General features: G+C 47.7%; 2 protein-coding genes across 2 annotated transcripts in view; one reads left to right on the top strand and one right to left on the bottom strand.

Moving 5' to 3' along the window:
• rtn4rl1b (reticulon 4 receptor-like 1b) overlaps positions 1-1,933 on the bottom strand; it is a 107,626-nt gene extending 105,693 nt beyond the window's left edge. The window contains exon 1 of the mRNA XM_062473320.1: positions 874-1,933. Coding sequence (XP_062329304.1) covers positions 874-886 — 13 coding nt within the window. The 5' untranslated portion in view covers positions 887-1,933. The remainder of the gene's footprint in view (positions 1-873) is intronic.
• Positions 1,934-2,976: 1,043 nt separating this feature from the next.
• dph1 (diphthamide biosynthesis 1) overlaps positions 2,977-25,367 on the top strand; it is a 39,073-nt gene continuing 16,682 nt past the window's right edge. Inside the window, 9 exon segments of the mRNA XM_062473695.1 lie at positions 2,977-3,111; positions 3,541-3,690; positions 9,317-9,380; positions 21,639-21,682; positions 21,685-21,759; positions 24,883-24,899; positions 24,902-24,955; positions 24,957-24,980; positions 24,982-25,041. Of these exon segments, the coding sequence (XP_062329679.1) occupies positions 3,063-3,111; positions 3,541-3,690; positions 9,317-9,380; positions 21,639-21,682; positions 21,685-21,759; positions 24,883-24,899; positions 24,902-24,955; positions 24,957-24,980; positions 24,982-25,041 (537 nt within the window). The 5' untranslated portion in view covers positions 2,977-3,062.

Here is a 25,367-nt window from a genome sequence, read left to right as displayed (position 1 = left end):
AGGAGTGTCTTGCTTAGGGAAGCCATTAAGGAAATGAAGAAGAGTGATAAGCAAAACATTTGAAAATCCCAACCACTGGCTGGCTATCTGACAGCCAGACAGTGAATGGTGGATACAAAAAAAGGGCCTCTGTGTGTGTGTGTGTGTGTGTGTGTGTGTGTGTGTGTGTGTGTGTGTGTGTGTGTGTGTGTGTGTGTGTGCGTGTGTGTGTGTGTGTGTGCGTGCGTGTATGTTTGTTTGTGTGTCTGTGTGGTCAGAAGAGGGTGTATGTCGTGACATGACCAACACAAGTAAATGAATTACAAATCAAGACACATACGCATGAAGCAAATTCCCGCCTCTTCTCAAACAAATCGCTCAAACTCGTTAAAAGAATATTGACGGGCTGCTTTCAATACAATAATCAGCTTTCAGTAACGGCTGGCCACCCAAAATGCCGTTTGCAACGACGCCCTTACTTATTTGTATCTGTCTAGTTCAATGTTGTTGTAGACCATTAGAGCTGTAGAGAGATTATTGCGACCGGGCACACATCATAAACTGCAGTGCGGCATCAGCCGTTAATATCGAGTAGTATTTCATGGTACGAGATGAATATTTCATTTTCGCCAGGATTACGCACCCAGCGCACACTGTGCAACTCAAAAAATCCATGCCACTGTACCCACACATGTTAATTCCTTCCATGTCTATCAGGCGGACAAATCATAACTATCCCGATATCAACACATTCATCATCATAAGCTGACACCATGATAGTCGGCTGTATTATTGGCTTTGGCGATGTGCTGCGCACCTTCCAATAGTCTATGATGGACTTCATGGCCAAAAGCCTTCGATATGAAGGGTCGAACAGATAGTGAAATCACTTACCCCTTTTGAACATGATGGAAGTCTGGTTTACGTCGCCTCCTGTCCTCTAAGAAGCATCTATTCTTGTATTCCAGACCAAACCAACGCCTTGAAGTTATCAAGAGAAAGTTTTAATTGATTGATTTAAAACTATTTGTCCAATGTCCCCTTTTTTCTGGTATTATATAATAAAAAAGGCGATGTAAGTCCTAATAAAATTGACAACAACCGCTATTCTCCTCTCATCCTGTGAAGTCTGTCAACAGTCCGTTTATGCAGGATTTAGACAACACCATTCATTGCAAAGAGATGCGCTGAAATGATCCTCTTTGAAGCATATAACCAACCACTTCACTATTCCGTGGCACCAGATTCCTTCTTGGTTCAACTCTTAATCATTTAATAGGCTTCTCCATGGTCTTAGATGAACGCAAAAAATATATCATAATTGTTTAGATAAAACGGATGCAGCCGGTCTCTAAAACACGCAGACGATGATTTCAGAAGGTCGATCTAAATTCCTTTCTTGGATGATGAGAATGGATGGATGAGAGGCATATCACAAACGTTAAAATCTCTCATTAACAGAAGTTATTTGGATTCACATAACGTCTGATGTCGGATTAGAAGCCGGCTCCTCAAATCCTCCTAATAATGACTTTGATGATTTGGGGTTCGTTCCTTGAAGCCTCACATTGCATTCTCCGGTAGTTCATCCAAAAGGGTTATAACTGCAGTTACGAAGTCTCTTTCTTATTGACTCAAATCTATTTTTCGCCTCTTCCTCAAAGGATGGAGACTTACGACACGCGCTCAAGACAGAAAAAGTAGACGAGGTTGGCTCCGATAACTCATCGTCCGCAGGCTACCAGATCTCCTTCTGCGCAGTTCCGTCCTGTTTGTTGTCAAAGTAAAAATTGTTTAGCCCTTTTAGGCAAGAAATTGGAATGTTGCGTTCATCTGTGGAGGACTATTTTAAATCATTTCGTTTGGTTTATTGATATCCGAGAGCATGCACCATTATTTTACATTTGTTATGATTCACAAATATAGGCATATCACTCAGTAGGTGTTTTTTCTTGAATAAGCGTTCTTGTTTTAAAAATGTAACAGATATGATCTATGATTCTGCTGATGTTGAGACCCATGGTCATAATGTTGTTGACATACATAGTTGAACCGCTCATTTCTTCTTCCCCAACCTCCCTCCCTCCCCCCCCTCCCCCCTCTCTCTTTCTCTCTCTCTCTCTCTCTCTCTCTCTCTCTGCGAAGACAGATTGCACTTATTAATGATTTATTTAATTCTGTGTGCACATGTGCATATCATTCAGCGGGTAAATTCAACAATCATTTATATGACTGTTTGCCCAGCTGACGTTTCCATTTGACCCGGGAAGGTCATAACACAGGAGGAATGCCATAAACTAAACAATTGACAGATGTGTAAATATCATACACGTCTCAATAGTAGCAGATCCACAAGATAGTCATATACTCCACGCATAATTCAGAACACGACATTAGTGCAGGTGGCAAAATGTTTCAAGTGTTGTTGGTGTGACAGACACATGCGCTCACACACACTCCGCGCCGACGCATACACATGTAACCTGAATTGACACGCACATACGGGGAAGGCAGGGATAGGCTTTCAGGCAATGAATGCGTTCTTCAGCCTACAATTATCCTTTCTTTTGCTTTTGCACTTGTCTCTATGGGATTAGTGTATATAAGCATCGTTTATTTTCGTGCATTGCATTGTCATGTAAACAATTTATTTGTCCTCTTTTGGTTCTAGACTCCAAAACATCTTTTTTTCTCATGATTATCAGCTCTGTTATATTGTATATGCCTTGAGCTCTTGCAAGTCTTGTAGCAAATAAGACCTATGAGTCATTTTTGTCACATCACTCCTTCATTCACAGTCGGATTCTCACTGAACAGCAGTAGCACAGGCATGAGGTGAACATGACTGGGACGAAGATAGTCTATTCATAACTTGCTGATGAGTTATATGAAAAAAAAGTAGAATATGGTGAAATGATAGCCCTAAGTATTATCAGAGCGACAAATATACAGTAGCCTAAATAAGAACATAACATATTCCTGGACAAGCGGAACGCTGTTCGACAGTATCAGTGTTTGACTGCTTCGACTACATTCTGCATTTGATTAGCCAGGTCTTTCTGTCTCCCACATGCAAAGTAAAAATGGCATCGCAGACGGAAACGCAAGTTGTTTCTGCCAAAAAATCCACTGGTAAATAGTGTCTCCTTTAAATACGCGGGACAAAAACAAAATGTATATGTTGTGTATTAGAAAATGATATGTATTAGATAACGATATGATTTTTAGCTACCTGCTAGCAATTAGATAACCACAGATAGCTAGCTTGCTGTAATCTTTGACAACCTGGAGCTGATATGTATTATAGCTACGATAGCTACCGTAGAACGTTACATCGTTATTTTACTAAAGCTAGCTAGGCTAGTTAAGATAGCAGGTCTGCTCATAGGTGCAATTTTTTTGTTTGGTGTTTTCAATTAGCGATCGCATGGCTAAAGCCATCAGCTACAGTTGCCTGCTCCGATTCTAAAGTACTGTGGATTTCTAACATCGCAACTTTCTGATCAGTTGATTATTCTTAGTCTCTTCCCTTAGTGACATTATATCCGATTGTTTCTCTAGGGCGAGGACCACGCAGAGTGGCCAATCAAATTCCAGATGACATTTTGCAGGACACTGAGTTGCAAGAGGCGATCGGTGTCCTACCTGCAAATTACAACTTCGAGATCCACAAAACGGTGTGGCGGGTGAGACAGGCCAAAGCAAAAAGAGGTGAGCTTACATCTTCACACCCTAACAGCTCTTAGTAACCGTTTAAATTAGGAAATAATTCTAAAACAATTTCGATTTCTAAACTTGACAAAAATACAGTTAGGCTTTTAAATAACCAGGAAACGTGAGTCATGGTCTTCTAATGCCATGGGCAGTACAGGCTTAGGCACACTCATCCAAGTCTGGATGAGCAGGTGCAGGGCTTGCAACGAACTTTTTTCCTCACTGTCCCAGTACCGTCCCGAAGTGCAAAATTAACAGTCCCAAACTGAACTTGACCTGTCCCAAAATGTACATTCTTGTGATTTTGACATTCTGACATTGGTCTAGGTTACTTGCAACGCTATTTTAAGTAATCCATACAGTAGTGGGGCTCAAATCAACACAATTCTTGATGTGGCTGTAGTAAAAAAGTTTCTAAAGGTTTACAAAATGTTTTGAAAAAAAAGTTTCTAAAGGTTTGAAAAATATTTTCTACAAAAAGTTTCGAAAGGTTGAAAATATATTTGCGATTTCTTTTCAAAAATTGGTTTGCATCATTGATGAGTACTTGATGAGGACTCTACTAAACTCTTCTGTACTCTATTGTGCTTTGCTCTGCTTTACTCTACTGTTATAGGGTTCTCTGTTATCCCCTCTCCGCATAGCTCGTCTTCTTATCTCTCCTCTCCTTCACTGTGTGTGAAAAACAAGCTTAGAAAAGTTTTGGAAAAAAAATAGATAAAATGTTTTCCAAAAAAAGTTTTTGAAAGCTTTGAAAAATATATTATGGCCAGGCTGTTGATGTCATTCAAAAGTAAAAGTATCTGGGGAGAATAATTGAAAGCAAGTTACCCTTTGAACCAAATACTGATGTTTGTGCAAAGACACATCCGTGTATGTAGCCTAGCTTTACCTTTAAGGTCAGTCGCTTTAATGTTGACTACACTTTTATGAAAATGTTTTATTCCTGTTTTTTGAGTCTGTTCTAACCTTCATTTTATTCGGTGGTGTGGGTCACTTACCTTGAAAAACAGGAACAGTCATTGTTCGGATGTGCAGTAAAATTGAAGGTACAAATCTAAATGATCTCTCCCAGCTGCACAGAGTGAGAGGCCCAGTCCTGGGCGGACACCCAGGCAGTCCTGGGCGGACACCCAGGCAGTCCTGGCTGTCCCTAGTCATCCCCTGCTCGGTCAGTTCAGGTTGCCCCATCTGGTCGCAGATATTATCTGCCACGATGCAAAATCAATAGATTTAAGAACTAATTTTGTCCCTGTTGCTATTGGCCTATATACATAATGTAATTCTATGTTTTTTGGATTGTTGATTGGTGCTGTTGATTGTTGATGATGATGAGGTATTTTCTGGTGGCTGTGCAACAAATTGCAAAAAAAAGAAGAAAAAATTGCCCTGACCTTATTGACAAACTTATTGACATCCAACAAATGTTCCCTGCTGTGAATGAATGAGCAGGTGGTGTGCAGAGAAACCTCTGTCTCCTCTTCAGACACTTTTATTTGGGTTTGTCTATCTTTCTCCATCCCTTGTTTTCTGTCATCTGTCATGTTTATCTGTTCCTGCTTTGGCTTCGAGCCTCTCAGCCTCTCCCTTTCGTGCCCCCTTCTTTTTAATATCGTTTCCCCGGTATTTAGTCATGAACTTTTGTCACCCTTTCCTAACAAATAGGGATGTGAATAGATATTGTAGTGTGCCTGGGAGGACTATGTACAAGTTAATCCCTCTTTAGAGCTCCACAGTGAACAATTGGATCTAAAATTATCTCACCTTTCTTCTCCTGTTTAGTTTTTGTCTTCATATGACATATCCAGCCCACCAGGTTCAGACTCTGTACATGTTTTGCACAGTACACAATATGTGGAAAAACCTAGAAGGAGCTGAACCAAGATGGAGACAGGGCAGAGAGACAATAAGAGGAGAAAATGGAACTAACTCTGGAGCAACGATGAAACCATAACATGTTTTTACTTCAGGGCTGTGGAACGTATACCGGGAACTGCAGCTCTGAAGATTTCCCCAAATGAGCACAGCCAGTAATCAAACAGGTTAGCATACCAGGTGCTATTTTGTTTTCTCCTTGAACTACTACCAGCACAAATGTGCTATGTTCAGCATCTCTGAAACCACCCTGTTTTTCACAACCAGCGCCCATTGAAGTGGGTCCAGCGGCAGTTGTATAGTAGAGAATTGTAGCAGCCTCACTGACAGCAGGTTCAGAGGAGGGCTGTAGGCCTAGTTCTGTAACAGTGTGTGCCTCAGTGAAAACATGGCCTGCAGGCCCAAAGGACAATGGCTACAGATCAGACAGTTGCTGTACTCAAAGGCAATTCCAGTCACACATACACATTTCTCTACTGGCGGCTGTGGACTTGAAGGAATTAGTTTGTTTATTCCAGCGTCTCCTGGTGACCTTTCATCCCGTCAGACATTCCTCTCTCCCACGCAGTGTCTTTAACTTGGACTTTTTCTCGTCCACCAGGCAGTGTCTCCCCAGCCACCAGTTTGATTCCTGTAGGTACGGAATACACCTAGCAACACTAGAGAACAGCTGACACCAAACTTCTACGTGGGGTGCGTGCACTGGTACGTGCCTGTTAGAGGGTGAGAGACACGTACACACACACACACACACACACAGATTTGTTTGTTGGGCTGTGTCAAAGCATGAGTGCAGATATATGCTTTCGTGACAACCGTGCAAATGAGGTTCCTCACACACACATGCATTTGAACACGCACAACCTTATCCATTCCACATACTGCACACACAGTACCACACGCATCCCATCAGCCTGCAATTGCCTCACCTTTAGCCGTGAGCGCAGATGAAGAGAGCTCTTTGGCTCTGTCAGCAATGGCTGTTGTGAGCTCAGAAACCTTTCTCTGTTAATAAACTCGCCCTTTCCCAGATAATGGCCTGTCGGCCTCTGTCTACATGGGCACATGGTGATCCTTTAACCTTTTATCAGAAAGACTCTCCTCTCTCTTTTCACTCTTCTCCTCATCCATCATTCTTCATGGCAATCCTTCCCCCTCTTTCTTTTTCGCTTGGCCTTTCTGTTTGCTTTCCTTTCCTTTTGTCTGTGCTGCCATTAAATACCTTGAAACAGTTAAAGCTCTGCTATTGTGGAATAATGGTGAAACCTCCATCTGGATCTTCTTCGTGGCTCATCTATTTGAATATCGTAGTGCAGACCGTGTCCGTGGAAGGCCTTCACGGGTGCATGTCAGGCGGCACGTCACATGGTTCCATACTGAGAAATGGTCACCATTTACATTTAGTCATTTAGCAGACGCTCTTATCCAGAGCGACTTACAGTAAGTACAGGGACATTCCCCCCGAGGCAAGTAGGGTGAAGTGCCTTTCCCAAGGACACAACGTCATTTGGCACAGCCAAAATGACACAGTCAAAAAGAACTGGGCAACCTTATGATTACTGGCCTGATTCCCTCACCGCTCAGCCACCTGACTCACCACAGGTCTTAGTTTCCAGCTTTAAGGTTGATCCACAAAATCCCAAGCCTTTGGGCTCTATGTGTTCCATACTGAGGAACAGCCTGCAAACCTATACAAGCTCCCCCCGAGGGAGAATCAACTGAGACAGCTGAATATTTTACTTAATTTGCAGCAGGAAATGACAAAATTTAAAGGGATTTACTAAACAGGGGCCAGTGAAATGTAGTACGGGTTATACAACAATACCTAGCTATGATTAAATTACATTTTGAGCATCTACAAAAAGGCCAAGTGTTCATGCTGGATCCTTTAAAATAAAAGTAAGCCTCCATGGCAAATGTAACCACTGGCCTGACCATGGTTGTCTGTTTCCAAGACAACAGTACTGGATATTCAATTTGTGCAAGCATAATGGTGTGATTCAGGGAAACAGAAGTCCTTTCATTTTTCACAAAAGAATCATCAACAATACAACATTTTAGGTGAAAGAAAATGACAGTGAAATCGGGTATCCCATATTGATTTTCATTATGTATTTGTTGGTATGTATGTTTGTATGTTTTTTTTAAATGTATTAATTTGTATTACAATATAATTGTTTTTATAATTTAAGTATTTTAAATATATTCATAAGATTGCAGCCGTAGTCATCCATAACAAACAGTGTGTCTGGATCTTGTTGAGGTTCCTCCAGAAAAGTTCAGAGAAAATCTTGTTTTCCTACGGGGTGTGTGCCATTTCAGAGAAGCAGATAGGATGTCCTCCTCTTCTCCTCATCTCCTTCATCCATTCTATCCCTCTTCGAGTTGATCCTCTGAAGGTTTTTCTGCATCCTTGCTATCCAGGACATCATCAATATTAGTCGTGTTTGCTTCAAAGTACTTTCAAGGGTGAAATGTGTGTGGAAGAACCACACACATTTCGCCGCTTGCATCCCGTCTGTGAAAGTGAACCAGCACAGAAGTCTTGCAGCATTACCTCCAGTTTAATACGGGAGTGCATATCCCTCTGTGATCCACCAGTAAGGAGAGGGATTACGTTTTGACTTCCTCATTTCCGCACTGTCATGTCACCATCACGCGTGCTGTTCTGGGACGGCTCTTTAACTTGAGCCCTGGGAGGAAGCCGGCCTATCTCCTCACGGAGGCGTTTGCATCGATTCGTCTCGGCTGGAGACAGACTTTTGATAAGTTCCACCGGAAGTACCCGTCATCCGCTCCCCTCCACATCACCAGCAGGACCGATCCCGTCTTTGTGTGGCGTCCTGGGTCCCCATTTCACAGGGACTTTCATCCCTTTCGCCACACTTTCTTACGCCTTGCCAGTTTTCTGCGTTTTCTGATCTGCTAAGACCGGTGATGAGTAGGCTCGCGTCGATGTGCGTGCGTCTGCGCACGGGTTCTGTTTGTGTAAGTGCGTGTGTTTTTAATCTGTGGGTGTGGATGGGTGCGAGTGGGACAGAGTGACGGGGGGGGGGGGTAGCAGAGTGACTCATAAAGCTGTAGGCTGTCATTGAGAGAGACAGGCGGAGGAAGGGTGCCTTTAATGGAGTGTGGAGAGAGGGGGGGGTGGGGGAGGTGTACAGGCTGACAAGAGGTGACACTCGTACTTTTCCTACAGTGCTTTTCCTACAATCCATCAGATAAACCAGGGGTAATGCACCTGTGGGGGAGAAAATTGCCCTGAAATGTCAGTCTTCTTCTGTCTGGGAGGCTTCTTCAGCTAATAGCAGGAACAACAAGCGTTGCCGAGCTATATTAAATAACACAGTGCTGTCACTCCAGCGTGCCAGTAGACTCCTCTAGCCCACCGTCTCATTCCTCTCTGTCCACGTCTGTCTGTCTGACTGTCTGTCTGACTGTCTGTCTCTCTGTCTGACTCTGTCTGTCTGTCTGTCTCTCTGTCTGTCTGTCTCTCTGTCTGACTGTCTGTCTCTCTGTCTGACTATCTGTCTCTCTGTCTGTCTCTCTGTCTGACTCTCTGTCTGACTGTCTGTCTCTCTGTCTGACTTTCTGTCTGACTGTCTGTCTCTCTGTCTGACTGTCTGTCTGACTGTCTGACTCTCTGTCTGTCTGACTGTCTGTCTCTCTGTCTGACTCTGTCTGACTGTCTGTCTCTCTGTCTGACTCTCTGTCTGACTGTCTGACTGTCTGTCCTCCTGGTTTCCAGTGGCCCTGCAGCTACCTGAGGGACTGCAGATGTTTGCCTGTGTCATCGCCGACATCGTCGAGAGGTAGGCACACTACCGCTTTTTCCTACACACACAAACGCACACACACACAAATGCGCACACATGTTCTAGCACACAGCGATGCCCGAGTGTGATTTGTGGAGGGTCAGGGGGGGGTGGGGTGGGGGGGTGAGTGGCACTCTGCCTCCAGCTGGCACTGCCCACCCAGCCCCGCCCACCCAGCCCCGCCCGGGGCCAGTGAGACGCGAGGCCGGCGGACTCGCACGGCGAGGCCATCACCGCCTCACGCCTTCCCAGTAGGAGGAGAGGACGGCCATTGTTCTAGTGAACGACATCTTGTTTCGGTCTGCCTTGGCTGCTACACACACACAAGCACACACACACATCGACCTGTAATGCGAAGCGTTCGATTCCGAGGTTCTAATCGATTATCTTCAACGGGCTGAGCTTCTGACCTGTCTAAGTTAGTGCATCATGGAAGGATTACACAAAGTACTAGTCCAAAGCACTACTAGACCCAAGTGTACGAAACTCTATCCTCGCACACAGATGTGGAAGAGTTTCCTTTGTATATTCCTGTGGCTGTTTAACACCCCCCACCCCCCCAGTCTCAGGAGAGAAGCGCAGGCCTTAAGTGTTTTCTAAAAGGAGACCATCTCATCATTCTACTCTCTGTCAGTGTATTCCTTACATGGGTGTCTAGTCAATACTAATGTTGTTGCTGGGTGCTCGGGGCCAGGACGAAGGTATATGGTGAGGGGGGGGTCCACATGGTTTTCAGGCAAATGGGAGAGATTTGATTTCAGACAGGAAACCTGCGTTGCACCACTGGTCGTAAGCTGCGCCATCAATGCGCTCTCGTGTCGTTGCTCTTAGAAGGTCTCGCTAATGGAAAAGTTGCTGGGTTGGCTACTTGGAACTGTGTGCTCCCTGGTCCATGCTCCCTCTGACGAGGGCTGACTTGAGTCTCCCTCAGCTCAACTCCTTATCTCCCTGCTCTCCTCCTCCTCCCCCTCTCCTCCCCCTCACCTCCATCCGTCGCTTCACCAGAGCCACACCTCCCCCATTTAATCTTATCTGCCAATCGCTCCTCTCCCCTCTGCATGGAGGGGGGAGGAGGAAGGGGGGAGCGAGGGAGGGGGTGAGGACGACCAGTGATAGGGCACAGTCTTATCAGCAGGGTCTCTATCAGTAGGAGAGCTGCCTCTGCTATCTGGCCCCGAACCCACCCCATCCTCCACCACTCTGTCTGCCCCCCCCCCCAACGTCCACCAGCCCTCCGCCACCACCTGATCCACGCTGATGAGAGCAATTACCGCCTGCTAATTGCTTTTCTCCCCGTCTTCTCACCCACCTCTCCTCTTCCTCTTCTCAGCTCCCCTCTCCCTGCTGTGACCTCCATCTCGGGGTGTTCACAAGGTGGTTACAGGTCAGTGATAGGCAGAAAAGCCTGGGTGTTACGCCAGCATCCCCGTGTCAAGTGCCTTGTCGCTTCTCAGTCCTAGGCGACATGGCAAAATGTTCCCACGCCACCAACTGAAGACATGAAGGACGTTAGGTTGCGGCATGATGTATGTCATGTATACGTTGCATACTGTATGGTATGCAATCTAATTATGTTTGGTGAGGGTACTTACATTTGCATGTACACTTTGTATTTATTTATGCCAAGGTCACTTTGTTGATTCAGAAGATATGCAGTGAGACTTCCCGAGAGCCTGGTCGTGGCGTCCACGGTCGAGGACATGACCTTTGCAGCCTGACATGATTGACAGGTCGCAGCAGGCCACAGTGGAGGGCCATTAGGCCTTCAGACCAACCGCTACATGAAAGCAAGTACAGGAAATGGGCAGAGCCCCCATATAGAGGATCTTCAGAGGGATTGTTGGAGTGTGTGTGTGTGTGTATGTATGTGTGTGTGCCTGCGTGCCTGCCCAGTAACCTCAGGGTCCAAGGCCAGCGCGGTCAATGACCTGGCCTCATCTGTGGGGTGGTGTAAGGTCTCTCTCGTCACTACCATACCCCCGGCACACTGGCAGTACAGCAGGATACGCCAGGGCCCAGGTCCATACCAGCGTGGGGCTGAACAGGCTTACAGTAGCTGCTCAGTGTGTAAGGAGCTTGGGTGGGATGGGCCGTTAAGCTCTAATGAAGTCCAGCTGCTTTGAATTAGAGACTCGCCGCAATTTAATAGTCTGAAGCCACTGTTATTATACACACCATACAAATGTGTTCCGCGCGCACTCGCAGTCTTTCTCTCTTGATCTTATTCTCTCTCTCCATCTCTCTCCACCTCTCGCGTCTTATCCTCTCTCTCTTTCTATCTCGCTCTTCCCTGATCCTCTCTTTTCTCTTTGTCTCTCTCTTCCTCTCATCGCCCCTCTCTCACCCCTCATGGTCACCTACAGTATAAAGGATCACTTGCTGTATAGTATGTGCTGTAGTTATATATAGAACACTGTCACCCTCACAAATGTGGGCTCCCTTTGTTCTTTTAAATTGGCCATGATTGGACCACCTAGGTCGAAAACGGTGCTGCTGCACTGTGTGGTTCATGGATCCCTCTCTCCTTGTCATTACTCTGTCTTTCCTTGGAAAGTCTGCTGACAGCTCCAGAGGAATTCAGACAGACACAAACTCTGGTTTCATGAGTAAACAACCTTGTGGAGAAGGCAAAAAAAAAAAAAAAAAAAAAAAAAAGATTACAGAACAACAGAAAGAATCTCTAACTCGGACGGGCAGAGATGTCTGTGCTGTCATCCTGCCATATGCTGCAATGTCTCTGATGGGATGCCAGCTGTTGTACTGCTGCACTGAAGTGGTCTTTTGATGAACTTCCTTCAGGATTGACCCTTCTGAGATGGGGGCGGCCTGGGTCTGTGCTGTGCCCACTCATCCATGTTGTAATCCTGTCGATGGCACATCGTATGTCTTCCTCTGTCACTGGATTTCTGTCCTGGCACTTGAATGACAGGTGTCCATGCGCATGTGGCACAGCGAGGGGATTTGTAAGGAAAGGGCATGACTGCAGGCTGAAAGACCTGATCTTTTTTTTTTCGTCACAGTTCTGAAAGTGTGAGATTATTTCTCTCTCTCTCTCTCTCTCTCTCTCTCTCTCTCTCTCTCTCTCTCTCTCTCTCTCTCTCTCTCTCTCTGAGACACACTTTCACTTCAACACACTCTCGCTCGCTCACATTAACACACACGCACACAGACACAATCATACACACCCAGTCTCTTACACTTACACACACACACCTCAATTCCACCTCCAGACCTCTCCATCACTGCACTTAAGCCCCGCCCCCCCGTTGTGCTGACAGGTTCTATTTGAGGCAGAGCCAGGACTCGGGAACCAGTCAGTGGGCGGATTTTTATTGGCTGGTGTGCAGAGCTGCTGCCCACGGCCCCCTGGGGTAAATGTCAGCTCTGCCCCCAGGGAGGGGTCCTGCTCCTCCTCCTGCTCCTCCTCCTGCTCTTTCTTCATCCTGCTCCTCCTCCTCCTGCTCCTCATCCTGCTCCTCCTCCTCCTCCTGCTCCTCATCCTGCTCCTCCTCCTCCTCCTGCTCCTCCTCTTGCTCCTCCTCCTCCTGCTGCTCCTCCTCTTGCTCCTCCTCCTGCTCTTTCTTCATCCTGCTCCTCCTCCTCCTGCTCCTCATCCTGCTCCTCCTCCTCCTCCTGCTCCTCCTCCTGCTCCTCCTCCTGCTCCTCATCCTGCTCCTCCTGCTGCTGCTCCTACACGTCCGACCCAAATCCTCTGAGTTTACTTTTCTGCCCTGTGACGAGCGAGGCCAGCACTCAGACGCTGCCCCCCCGCCCCCCCCCCCCCCCCCCCCAGCAGCCCCTTGACACCTGAGGGGGTGGAATTGTCCCCCAGGGATGAGGACTGTGGAAGTCAGGATGAAAGCAGTCACAGCGCCACAGGAAATGGGTTTGCAGGGTGTAAAGTGAACCACCCACACCTGTGTCCCCTGGTTTCAGCCCAGACCCTGGAGGATCCATGGCCTGTGTGCTCTGTTATATTGGCCAACCTAAATCACATTTCTCTCCATCGAATGACTGGAGGCACGAGAGGTGTGGCTGATATACGGCGCGTAATAGAATGTCCTGGTACATAAAAGCGAGGAAATTGCCCGAGCTGTCTTGAAAATATACAACGGAGGAACTGCCCCGTGTACCCCCACTTGGCTTCCCACAATGCAGTGTGTCGGGAAGAAGTGGACAAGCCTACAATGGCTTGGATCCCGTTTCTACTCCAAGTTTGCCCTGTCTGTCCAGCCCAGCTTCCGAATGGAGTTTGTGGAGATGGAGAGAGACGGGGGGGAGAGGAAGAAAGAGTGGATGAGAGAGGGAGATCGAGAGCAAGGGTGTGAGAGCGAAAGAATGGGGGAGAGAGAGAGAGAGAGGAGATAACATAACAGCGAGGGAGTGAGGGGATAAGAGGATGAGAGAAAGGTACAGAGCGGATGAGAGCCAGAGAGAGAGGAAGGTTTAGTATCTAATTAGGCCGACACAGGAGAAGCCGGGTAACCAGCGCCCAGTTAGTCTGACTATTTATGAAGTCCAGCCTTAAATATACATTTGCCCTGCCCAGTGGTGTGTGTTGGAGATAAGGATGAGTCGGCACTCAAGGTTACCGGCCCGTTCCAGCATAACTTTCACTTTCTCCGCTATGAATAGGCATAATCTTTCTCATTTCGGAGAGCCCTTTCCCCATCACATGCAGAAATAATGAAAGGCGTGCAATTACGCTGCCGTCTCAGAACGAGGTGTGAGTGTTGGATATATATGCGCGGCGGTTTTGTAAGGAGCTCTGGATTTTTTGCACAGTGCTCCTTTTAGTTGTAATTGCTGTCACCGACGCCGGTATTGTTATGTACACAAAATGGAGGTGGGTGGGCGACCGAGCTCGTCATTTGCAAGTGAAAGCGAACACTTAAGTGGGAAGATGTTGGTCACATTTGTTGGTTTCATTTTTTGGGGAATATGCTAAATCCCGTCGTCTCTCTCGCCGTAATGGATGAACCCTCGGTGGCCAACGCGTAATTGTAGCACATCTTTTATTTAAATGAGATTTGGCAGTTGGCTATATTTCGACAACAAAGCGGTGGTTGCGCCTGGCGGGCTCAGACGGACGTCTCTGGTAACGCTTATCAGTCGGACCCAGCCTTTTTAGGAAAGGTCACCCCTTGTTCTCGGCCTTATTGTGGAGGGCGAGACGGCCTGAAGGGCCCCGATGAAGGGATGACCTTACTGACTGAGAGAGCGAGTGGAGGAGAAGCCTGGCGAGGGGGGTGGCTGGGGAAGGTTCTAGAACGTCAGTAGACCTCAGGCAGACCTTAAGCAGCAGGATGGTGCGCAGACTCATGGAGGGAAGTAGAAATTGAGGCCCTACGCCCCAAAACAAGCTGTTCAGCTGAAGAGATAGAAGTTGTGAGAGAGGAGGAGGACTGTCAAGTCACAACAGTGTGACGGATCACCTTGGGAGGACGGAGGAAAGATGAAGGGAGAGGGAGAGAGAGCGAAATGATGTATTCTGTTGCAGAGGAAGTCTAAGAGTCTCATCAATCTCTATAGTGATACGATACTTCCCTGTAATAATGTTGTCTCAGTTAGCCTATGTGTGTCTCTTTGGAATTCATTGATATACTTACATGAAGTGGGTGCTTAGGGATATAAAGGCTGTGTATTCAGAAGTGTGTCCAACTGTTTTTGGAAACTAAAGCATTATACATTTATGTGCTTGCTTTGGTTTTGAATGTAAAAGATGCTTTCTAGAACATTCATTTAATACCAGGGCAACAGGTAATCCTTTGGATAAAAGCGTCTGCTAAATGAATAAATGTAAATGTAATCCCCAATGGAATTGTTATCCACTTCAATTCTGAATGAGTGACTCCAGTCAGAAATACAAACTGCGACTTAATCTGACCTTGGTCTAGGTCTAAGCTTGGTTTTTGTGTAAACCTGGGTTTAGGTCTGGGTTTGGGTTGTCAACGTATTGGCCCGTACAGCATGTTTGAAAAGTGGATTCTGTGTTAAACAGTTGACATCATCTGTGTTTCTGTGCATCTGAGATGACCACAGGTGGTAAATACAGGTTTACAGTTCTCCTGGAGATGTGACCTTGCTCTGCCGTTTCTGTAGCCACTCACTGTGTGCTCTGCAACAACATCCCACTAAAAAGATGCTGGATCAATGACCCCCCCCCCCCCACACACACACACACACACAAACACACACACCCCGACAGTTAAATCCCACACTCATTTGAATGTGTGCAGAGCAGTTCTGGGGTCTTGTCTTGATAAAGCTGTGGGCTTTTCACATAATGACAGGGGCTCAGGCATCTGACAACCTGCCCGAACAAATAGATGAGATCCAGTCACAGAAACAGTAGTAATGATCTTGTTTTTTTTTTATTTTGTGTGTGTGTGTGGGGGGGGGTGTTAAGAGATTATCTAATGGCATTACCGAAAACATCTGTCTAAACACCATGACGTCCGCATCGTCGCACGCTCACCGTTCCTGAGTACTTAACCACCGACTCACTCTCTCAATCACTGCAATTAGAGTGTCGTCTCTCCCAGGCTCTCCCTCTGCCGTGTGCTGCTCGTGGGAGATGAGGCGGAGAGAGAGGCAGAGAGAGAGAGGCAGAGAGAGAGAGGCAGAGAGAGAGAGGCAGAGAGAGAGAGGCAGAGAGAGAGAGGCAGAGAGAGAGGCAGAGAGAGAGAGGCAGAGAGAGAGAGGCAGAGAGAGAGGCAGAGAGAGAGAGAGGCAGAGAGAGAGAGGCAGAGAGAGGGGCAGAGAGAGGGGCAGAGAGAGGGGCAGAGAGAGGGGCAGAGAGAGGGGCAGAGAGAGGGGCAGAGAGAGGGGCAGAGAGAGGGGCAGAGAGAGGGGCAGAGAGGGACAGAGAGAGGGATGAAGAGAGAGATAGAAACGTGGAAAATGTTTAATCCTTCACTAGGGTCCCTCTCTGCCAGATTTTTTTAGGGTGAGAGGGAGGAGGGATTGCGGGGGGGGGGCGGGTTGAGGAGTGTATTTTGTCTGGGTATTTTCTGTGTGCAAAGCAGATTACAGATTTCAGATTTGTTAATATTACAAACCCCTGAGCACACAGCTCATCTGCCTGAGACTGCACTCAGCTGGCAGGGCCCTCTCTCTCTCTCTGTGTGTGTGTCTCTCTCTCTGTGTGTGTGTCTCTCTATCTGTGTGTGTGTGTCTCTCTCATTTCTTTCTGTTTTTCTCCGCGCCTCTCTCCCTGTCTCACCGCTATGGGTTCTTTTCTCGCTTTCCTTTTTTGAAACTCCCCGAAGCTCTCTCCATACCTCTCCCCTCTCCTCTCCCCGGCGTGGTACGCCCTCTTCATCTCCCATCGCTCTTTTATTGTTTCCTACCCTCTATCATCTTCCACAGTGTGACAGGATCTCTTCTCACACACTTTCATTTTTCTCGGCTCCCCAGTTCCTCCAAAACCCTCTCTCTCCCCCCCCCACCCCCCCCTCCCTTAACTCAATTCTTTTAAAGAGGAAATAATGAAGGTTCTTCTGCGTGAATGTGCCCCTGCCACCACAGCAGGAAGCTGTGTTCCCTGCACCAATCACCAGGCTTCCACAACCCATTGTGGCTCCGATGCAGGGGAGCATGCGTGCGTGCGTGCGTGTGGAGGGAGTGAGGGTGCTCCTGTCTGAAAGGTAATGAAATGAAAGATTAACCGTCACCAGATGCGAAGTGTCAATATTTCACGTGTAACCCGATTTAATGTACGAGGAAGAGGTTGAGGGATGTACCTGCTTGGGGTTCTGTCGGGGCGATGCTGTAACACAAACCCACTTTGCCCATCTAGGTGTCAGAGGAGCAGGCATGAACAGGTCGAGTACAGGCCCACCCTGGCCTCGGGGCCTGACAACCCTGCAGGAAAGGCACTTCTTTATGGATGGACTGAGAGGGGAAAGACTCTGTAGTTTATACAGCATTGGTTATCTCCAAAGGCCTTCGAATCATTCGTGGTTTGCTTTAAAGTAAATGTGTGTGTGTGCCTGTGCTTTTATCAAGAGACCTCGAGAAACTGGCATCTCAGTTCCTTCAGTGGTCATAGGCGGGCCTATCCGTGGTTCATACGGAGACACTGAGTCAGCGCGCGGAGTGAATCCCACTGCACTTGGCTTCATACAGCCATGTCGCACAGGTGCTTTTGGGTTTCCAAACCCATTTTTCTTTGTCTCTGAATTGCATCTCCTCGTCCTCCATTCTTTCGCCACCTTCCCCCCCCCCCCCCCCCCACACACACACACACACACACACATCAGTCCCCGTGCTTGTCTGAGAGGTGCCTCAGATTGCTGTGGTGCACAGCTGGGAGATTATAATATTTTTGCTCGACATAAATCACCATGACAGCAGTGGGGCCATATTAAGGACTGTCTGAGTGTACTTGGTAAGGGCCAGGCTCATTTGCAAAGAATCGCTTTCTTTCAGACGTACCGTTTTTCTGTTTTTTTGTTGTTGTGTCCACACAAACTTTAGAGTGTGGGACCTCAATGAGCCTCGCAATCGTTCAAATGTCCCCTCTAAAGAAGCAATGTGATTTTGTGTGTAGTTCCTCTTTACCTTCTAGTCGGACACATTCGTAAGAAAATAGGGCACCCCTACATTAAGGCTACACTAACTACCATGCAACTACAACTACTTCAATGTAACCTTAATATAAAGTGTTGCCAAAAATAGAAATGACAGAATCTAGGTTACAGCTGTTTGTGTGTGTGTGTGTGTGTGTGTCAACAGTTGAATGTGCTAATAGCATCGGCCACGGTGTTGTTAGTTAATGAAGTGCTGGGTTTGTGTGCAGTAGTTGACTAGGAGGTAACAACGTTTTCGTCAATAGCAATTATTCTAGCTGTCTGAAGGAGCCTATTGAAAAGGATAAATGCTTCCCAATAGATCCATGAGATCTCAAAGCGTTTGGCATCATTCAGATGTGCTCATGCTTGTTAAAGCGCTCCATGTCCGGTGTGTCCAGACTGTCTTCACACTGGATAGCCCCCGTGCCATCAGCTCCCAGCCCCAGGTGATGTCTGCACATGCAACCCCATTCATTCTCCTCCAGGAGGAAGTGCTCTAATGGGTGACAGGAGGCGCCCGTATCCGATTGGTTGTGTCGGTGTCGCTGTGGTGATGATGCACGCGTCTGTCACCCTGCTGGAGCGTTGAGATGAGCAGGTGGAGAGGGGGCTGTGGCCTGTGGTGCCCTCTCTCCCACGATGCACTGTGATCAAGCTCCTGTCAGAGCCGGGCAAGGACCTCCGGAGGACACCAGGAAGGGGATGGATCTACTTTCACGGCCGCGTCACGACTCCGGAGCTAAGGCGTATGTAGCGCTTATGTAAATGACTTCCTCATGGATCAAGAGTGATACTGTACTGCTGTGTGTCTGTGTACGTGTGTGTGTGTGAATAAGGAAGTCAGAGTGCCTCAGCGAAGGTGTATCTCGTGTATTATGACCATCCGGAGTGTGATCAGCGGCATGTTCGTGTCTGTGTGTAAACTCCAAAATGGGTAAAGTGACACGCAGTCACATCTGCGGGGTGTGTTCCACCCCCATTTATCAGTCTGCTTAAGAGGTCTGCTAATTAAGCAGGCCTGTTATCGAGCTCCACTCTACGTCTCCTACATCTTAATTACATCTTAATGACATTTCAGTTCTGTTGTTTCAGCTGGAGAGCGCGATATGGAGCAAAACCACTGCTGATACGCAGAGAACACTGGGAGGATGGGAGGGAGGTGGGGAGGGGGGAGGGAGCGAGATGTTATCTTTTTAGATCGTTCGTAAGTCCTGTGTGAGATGGGGCCTAAGGATTGGGTTGCAGTAAACACTTGATAGCCCTCTCTCTCTCTCTCTCTCTCTCTCTCTCTCTCTCTCTCTCTCTCTCTCTCTCTCTCTCTCTCTCTCTCTCTCTCTCTCTCTCTCTCTCTCTCTCTCTCTCTCTCTCTCTCTCTCTCTCTCTCTCTCTCTCTCTCTCTCTCTCTCTCTGCCTCCCCCCCCTTCTTTCCTTCTCTCTGTGTCACTCCCTTCCTCCTCCCCTCTCACACGCTCGCTAGTGTCTGCTAAATGTAAATGTAATGCTCCCTCATCACCTCCTTGATTACCAGCCAGCCAATTACCTGAGAGATGAGATGATGAACTGTGCAACTGTCAAAAGGCTGGATTACATTGTTCCCACGCATCACAGATCAGATTCAGTGATCTTGTGTAGTGCTGTGGTTTGGTCGTGGTGTATTTTGCGTTTCAGTCAGCTAGACTTTTTTTCGCTACAGTACGACACACCTTTCTGCAGCTTTAGCCAAGTGTCATTAAACACACACACACAAAAACCCACACACACACAAACACACACCGCAAACTAACAGAGGGATTATACTAGTTCTTATTTTCTCATTATGGATGATTTCTCTCTACGACACACACACAGACAATCAAGACCTTGAACAAGAGCAAGGATAAGCGAATCAAATCTTCCAAGGCAAATATTTATTTGCCAGATGAGTTCATCCATCCCAGGGTCCATGTTTTACCAGCCTCGGTTGGCCTGTCATGTCCTTCACAGGAGAGCAGCCGTCGGAGGGGAAAAGAGAGGGAGCAGCCAATAAAGAAAAATAAAGAGAGAGAGAAATATATTGAGAGCAGGAGAGTTGTGTAGCTCTTTCACAAATAGAGGTTGAAGGTAGACAAGCACCAGAAAACCCGAGAGGTAGACAATGGTGAAAGAACGAGGGAAAACGAGCACCGGAGAGCATGATGTAGCGTGTGAGAGAACGGAGAGAGGCTGGTGATGGCAACGTTTATGAAGTTATTGTGCAACCATGCTCTAATTAAAAACCAGTACCAGGAACTTCCGCAGGAGTAGGGATTTAAGATCTGCATGCTTGCGGGCAATGGATACATATAGAGGGGACACATTGAGAGGAAGTGAATAGAAAGATGGGTAAATGAATGAAGAATGTTAATGAACTTCCAAGTCTGACTGAATAACTGAATGTTGCAAGAGCCTACTCCCCCCTCCTCCACCCCTCTGCATCCATCCATCCATCCAATCATTGTTTTTTCCAGTCCTTGTTTCATCCATCCATCCTTCCATCCCTCCTCTCACACCTCCGCTGTGTTCTTCGTCCTGCCTGTCTCTCAGGTAGTTTGTCCTCCTCCTCCTTTATAAGGTAGTTTGTCTCTTCCTCCTCCTTCTCTTTTATAAGGTAGTTTGCCTCTTCATCCTCCTCCTTTAAAAGGTAGTTTGTCTCTTCCTCCTCCTTCTCTTTTATAAGGTAGTTTGCCTCTTCATCCTCCTCCTTTAAAAGGTAGTTTGTCCTCTTCCTCCTCCTTCTCTTTTATAAGGTAGTTTGCCTCTTCATCCTCCTCCTTTATAAGGTAGTTTGCCTCTTCCTCCTCCTCCTCCATAAGGTAGTTTGTCTCAATCCTCTCAGTGGGTCTGGGTTTAGTTTAAGATACCAGCCCTGAAAGAAGGGACTAGAGCAGCCTGTTCCCTCAGGGAGAAGGTGAACTTCCTGTAGCCCCCCCACCACCGCAGCAGGGTGGAGGGGACACAACAAGCTTGTTGACAACCGCCGACTCGCACTGTTAGATCAGCTGTCACCGAGCCTGCTCTGCCGCTCCCCACCAGATGTGCTGCAAATCCAACCCAGGCCGGGCAGGCCAGGCCAGGACAGAGCGGCCCACGGCCTCGCCCTCTAATCTGCTTAGCGCTCCTCGTCCCAAGTGCCCCTCCCCAGCTGGCCTGGGTCTGGCGTGGTCCCCGCGCCAGCGTCCTGGAGGAGGAGTCCAGGGCCTTGACAGACGAGCAGCTCCACAACGCCCCCGCTCCCCGCGGGCCGCTCAAACGCCGGTGGCCATGTGTCAGTGAAAAAGAATGTGCCGGACAGGGTTATCTGAAGGATCCCTGCCTCCAGTCCCTCCTATTGATGTGCCACAGTGTCTGAATGGAGGATGACAGGCGTCATCGATTGTACCTTGTACTATTATCAGAGCTCCCCGCTATGCATGACTTGGTGTGTCATGAGTATGGATCACCCATGGTAACTATCAGGAGATACGGTGTGTTCGACCGTGTATGCTTGGATACTGCTGTTTAGCTGTATTTGAAAGCCCATGAAATTGGTGGATTTGCACATCCGTCCGCGTGCGTTTGTACAATCTCGGATATACTGTGAATTTGGATCGATTGAAATGTGAGCGATTTGTGGATTCTACTGAAGCTTACCTAGCCTGTGTGTGTGTGTGTAAGTGTCCAGGTTTACGGATGCAGACACCATCGTGATGGGGGATGTGACGTATGGGCCTGCTGTGTGGATGACTTCACCGCCCGCGCCCTGGGAGCAGACTTCATGGTGCACTATGGCCACAGCTGTCTGAGTGAGTCTCTCTCACACACACACGCACACACACACACACACCTGATGACATTTGCCAAGGACAGACCACTTCGGTGTAGGTCACAAGAACAGGGAAGAAAGGACCTGTTGAGGAACCGCCCGCAGACGGTCTCTGCTTGGACCCAGCGCGAGCGCCACACAAGCCCTTTAACAGGCTGGCCAGCACATGCACTCAGCCCGATCAATGGGGAACATGCATTAGGATTGTCTGCTGGTGGGTCTGTGCAGATTCTAAAGACCCTTCACTCACCATAGACTGCCCTGTCCGGATATAGTACTACATGGAGGAAATGCTAAATCAATACTTGTGATTGCTTCCTACCTCGGAAGCTCCTTGGCAAATACCAGAACTGACCAGCTGAATATTAACACACCGCGCGTGTGTGTGCACACACAGGCACGTGCCTGTGTGTGTGTTTTTTCCATGTTAGACTCTAACTTCACTCAATACAGAGTGACCTGTAACAATATGGCGCACGTCAGTTGGACGGATCAAGCTGATGTCCTTCACCGGTCAGGTCCAGGGCTACTATTCAGACCTCTGTATACAAACATCAGAGTCACTCTGAGGAGCCTGCCCGCTTTTTAGGGCTGTCAGCATTCAACCAATCAGAGCCTGCCGCTTTTTAAGGCTGTCAGCATTCAACCAATCAGAGCCTGCTGCTTTTTAAGGCTGTCAGCATTCAACCAATCAGACGCTAAAGAGGTAGAGGCAGTCTCAGCTCTGCACAGGATGTCAGACACCTGTGGAAGATTAAAGAGGTTCTGGCTGTCTCTGGCACACGGAGATGCTGTCTCATTCTCTCTCCCTCTCTCATTCTGTCTCGTTCTCTCTCCTCTCTCTCCCTCTCTCATTCTGTCTCGTTCTCTCTCTCTCTCTCCCTCTCTCATTCTGTCTCGTTCTCTCTCTCTCTCTCTCTCTCTCTCTCCCTCTCTCATTCTGTCTCGTTCTCTCTCTCTCTCTCTCCCTCTCTCATTCTGTCTCGTTCTCTCTCTCTCTCTCCCTCTCTCATTCTGTCTCGTTCTCTCTCCCTCTCTCATTCTGTCTCGTTCTCTCTCTCTCTCTCCCCTCTCTCATTCTGTCTCGTCTCTCTCTCTCTCTCCCTCTCTTCATTCTGTCTCGTTCTCTCTCTCCCTCCCTCTCTCATTCTGTCTCGTTCTCTCTCTCTCCCTCTCTCATTCTGTCTCGTTCTCTCTCTCTCTCTCTCCCTCTCTCATTCTGCCTGTTTCTCTCTCTCTCCCTCTCTCATTCTGTCTCGTTCTCTCTCTCCCTCTCTCATTCTGTCTCGTTCTCTCTCTCTCTCTCTTCTCCCTCTCTCATTCTGTCTCGTTCTCTCTCTCTCTCTCCCTCTCTCATTCTGTCTCGTTCTCTCTCTCTCTCTCCCTCTCTCATTCTGTCTCGTTCTCTCTCTCTCATTCTGTCTCGTTCTCTCTCTCTCCCTCGTTCTCTCTCTCTCATTCTGTCTCGTTCTCTCTCTCCCTCTCTCATTCTGTCTCTCTCTTTTCCCTCCCTCCATTCCTATCTCTCATCTATCTTCCCCTCCACACAAGCTGTCATCTTTCATTTTTTTGGATTTCTCTGTCCCACCTGCTACAAATTCAACTTGTGAGTGTGTGCGCCTGTGTGTAGGTGCATTCGAGTCAGTGTGCGTGCGTGAGTTTCAGTGTGTCTGTTGTGTGTATGAGCACACGTGTCAGTGAAAGAATAGAGGCTATGATAAGGATACTAAAAGGAAGAGAGGGATGAGAGGGAGGGAGGGAGAGGGAGGGTGAAAAGAGACGGGTGGAGCGGGCGAGCGAGCCGGCCTCATGTCTCTCTGACAGTGTCTCTAATTGCAGTGACTAAGTGCAGTCTCAGATCCTGTTGGGCTAATGTGATCAGAGAAAGGATCGATGCCGCAGAGAGCTGCAGGCCCATTTTGTGTATGGAGCACCTGTAATCAAGCGATGACCAGACAGACCCAGCGACCCTGGCCCCCTGTCTGGCCGGGCTGTCTGGAGGGAGAAGGGCCGGCTATCAGCCCCCACTCAGCACCCTGATGAGTCCCTCTGTACACAACCTGTATACAACACTCTCTCCATCTGTTTTCGCACGCTCGCTCTCATCGCTCTCTTTCTGTTGTTCTCCGCCCTCTCTTTCTTTCTCCCTCTCTCTGTCGTTCCTGATATGCCAGCCTATTCATCACTCCTCTCAGTCTGTTAATTGACAAATCCTCCATTCTCCCAATCCCTCTCTTTTGGAATATATTGCAGTACATCAGCGATTCCCAACTAATAGGACCACTAGTGGTCCATTAGGGTAATGCAGGCGGGCCGCCAAACCAATGATAAATAAATATTTAGATATACTGTTTGTAAATGTCAAATTTTGTTTGTAAATGATTATAAAAATTCGTACAAATTTTAAAATATTAGTATGAACTCACACAGTAAAATAAGCTAGCTATCGAACGTATTTGAGCAGTAACCTTTAAAACATTGACATGACTATGAGTCCACTTCCTTCATCGTAGGAGACAGTTTCCCCTGTTCGACAGTAGATGTTGTAATATTGAACATAACACGTTACGATTGAACATAACACGTTATGACAATGTACAGCAAAGATCCCTTTGCCCTTAACTCCCACCCACCTCCCCTCTTCTCCTTCTCTTCCCCCGGTCCCCCTCCTCCTCCCCTTTCTCCCCTCCATCACTCCCTCCCTCCCTCCTTAGCTCCTTTTGGCTCACAGTAGCCTCTGTCTGTTGCTAGCCACCTCTGCTAAGCCCAGGCATGTGGTAAATTGGTCTGTGAAATGAATGGTATTAATAGTAAGTGCCTGTGTCCTTCTCCTTTCTTAAATAATGGATATCTTTGCATCAGTGCCCTGGCGTATGCTGGCAAATCAGAGGCAAAGTGTTTCCACCTTAATGTGAGAGAGAGAGAGCGTGTATTTTCTGACTATCAACACACACATTCACAGAGGCACATTGTGTGAAAGCCCTCAGTGTTTATCCCTTGATACATGAGCATGACTCGTGTGTTTTATATGTAACCACTGACCTAACGCTGCATCATTTATTTCTCGGCCCCATCCCTCGTCTGTCTGTCTGTCTGTCTGCAGTCCCTATAGACTCCAACCTGCAGGCATCAAGATGCTGTACGTGTTTGTGGACATCCAGATGGACAACGCTCACATTCCTGGACACAGTCAGGTTCAACCTTCACTCCCGGAAACACCCTGGCACTCGTCAGCACCATCCAGTTCGTGGCTGCTCTGCAGGTGACATCTGTGTTTGTGTGTGTGTGTGTGAGAGAGGTGTTTGTTCCTGTCATTCCTAGGTGTAAAAGTGTTTACATCTCACGTCCATCAACCACCCCCCCCCCCACCCCCTCGCTTCTTTAGTGTGTTGTGTTTATTCATGAACACGCTAACACATGTACGCACGGGGGGGGGCTCAGTCCTACCCTCCACCATCCAGACTGACTCACGCTTCTTCAACAAGTTCAGCTCAAGTGTGGGTTTGAACATCCAGCTGCAGTTATTTTGGACTTGAAAGGCGGGAGGGAACTGTGCAAGTCTCTGCTCACGTACTGCTCATCCCCGGC

Source organism: Osmerus eperlanus, chromosome 11 (genome assembly GCF_963692335.1).
Source record: "Osmerus eperlanus chromosome 11, fOsmEpe2.1, whole genome shotgun sequence".
Taxonomy (NCBI): domain Eukaryota; kingdom Metazoa; phylum Chordata; class Actinopteri; order Osmeriformes; family Osmeridae; genus Osmerus; species Osmerus eperlanus.
The sequence above is the reverse complement of the archived record's forward strand: the minus strand, read 5'-3'. Positions and strand labels throughout refer to the sequence as shown.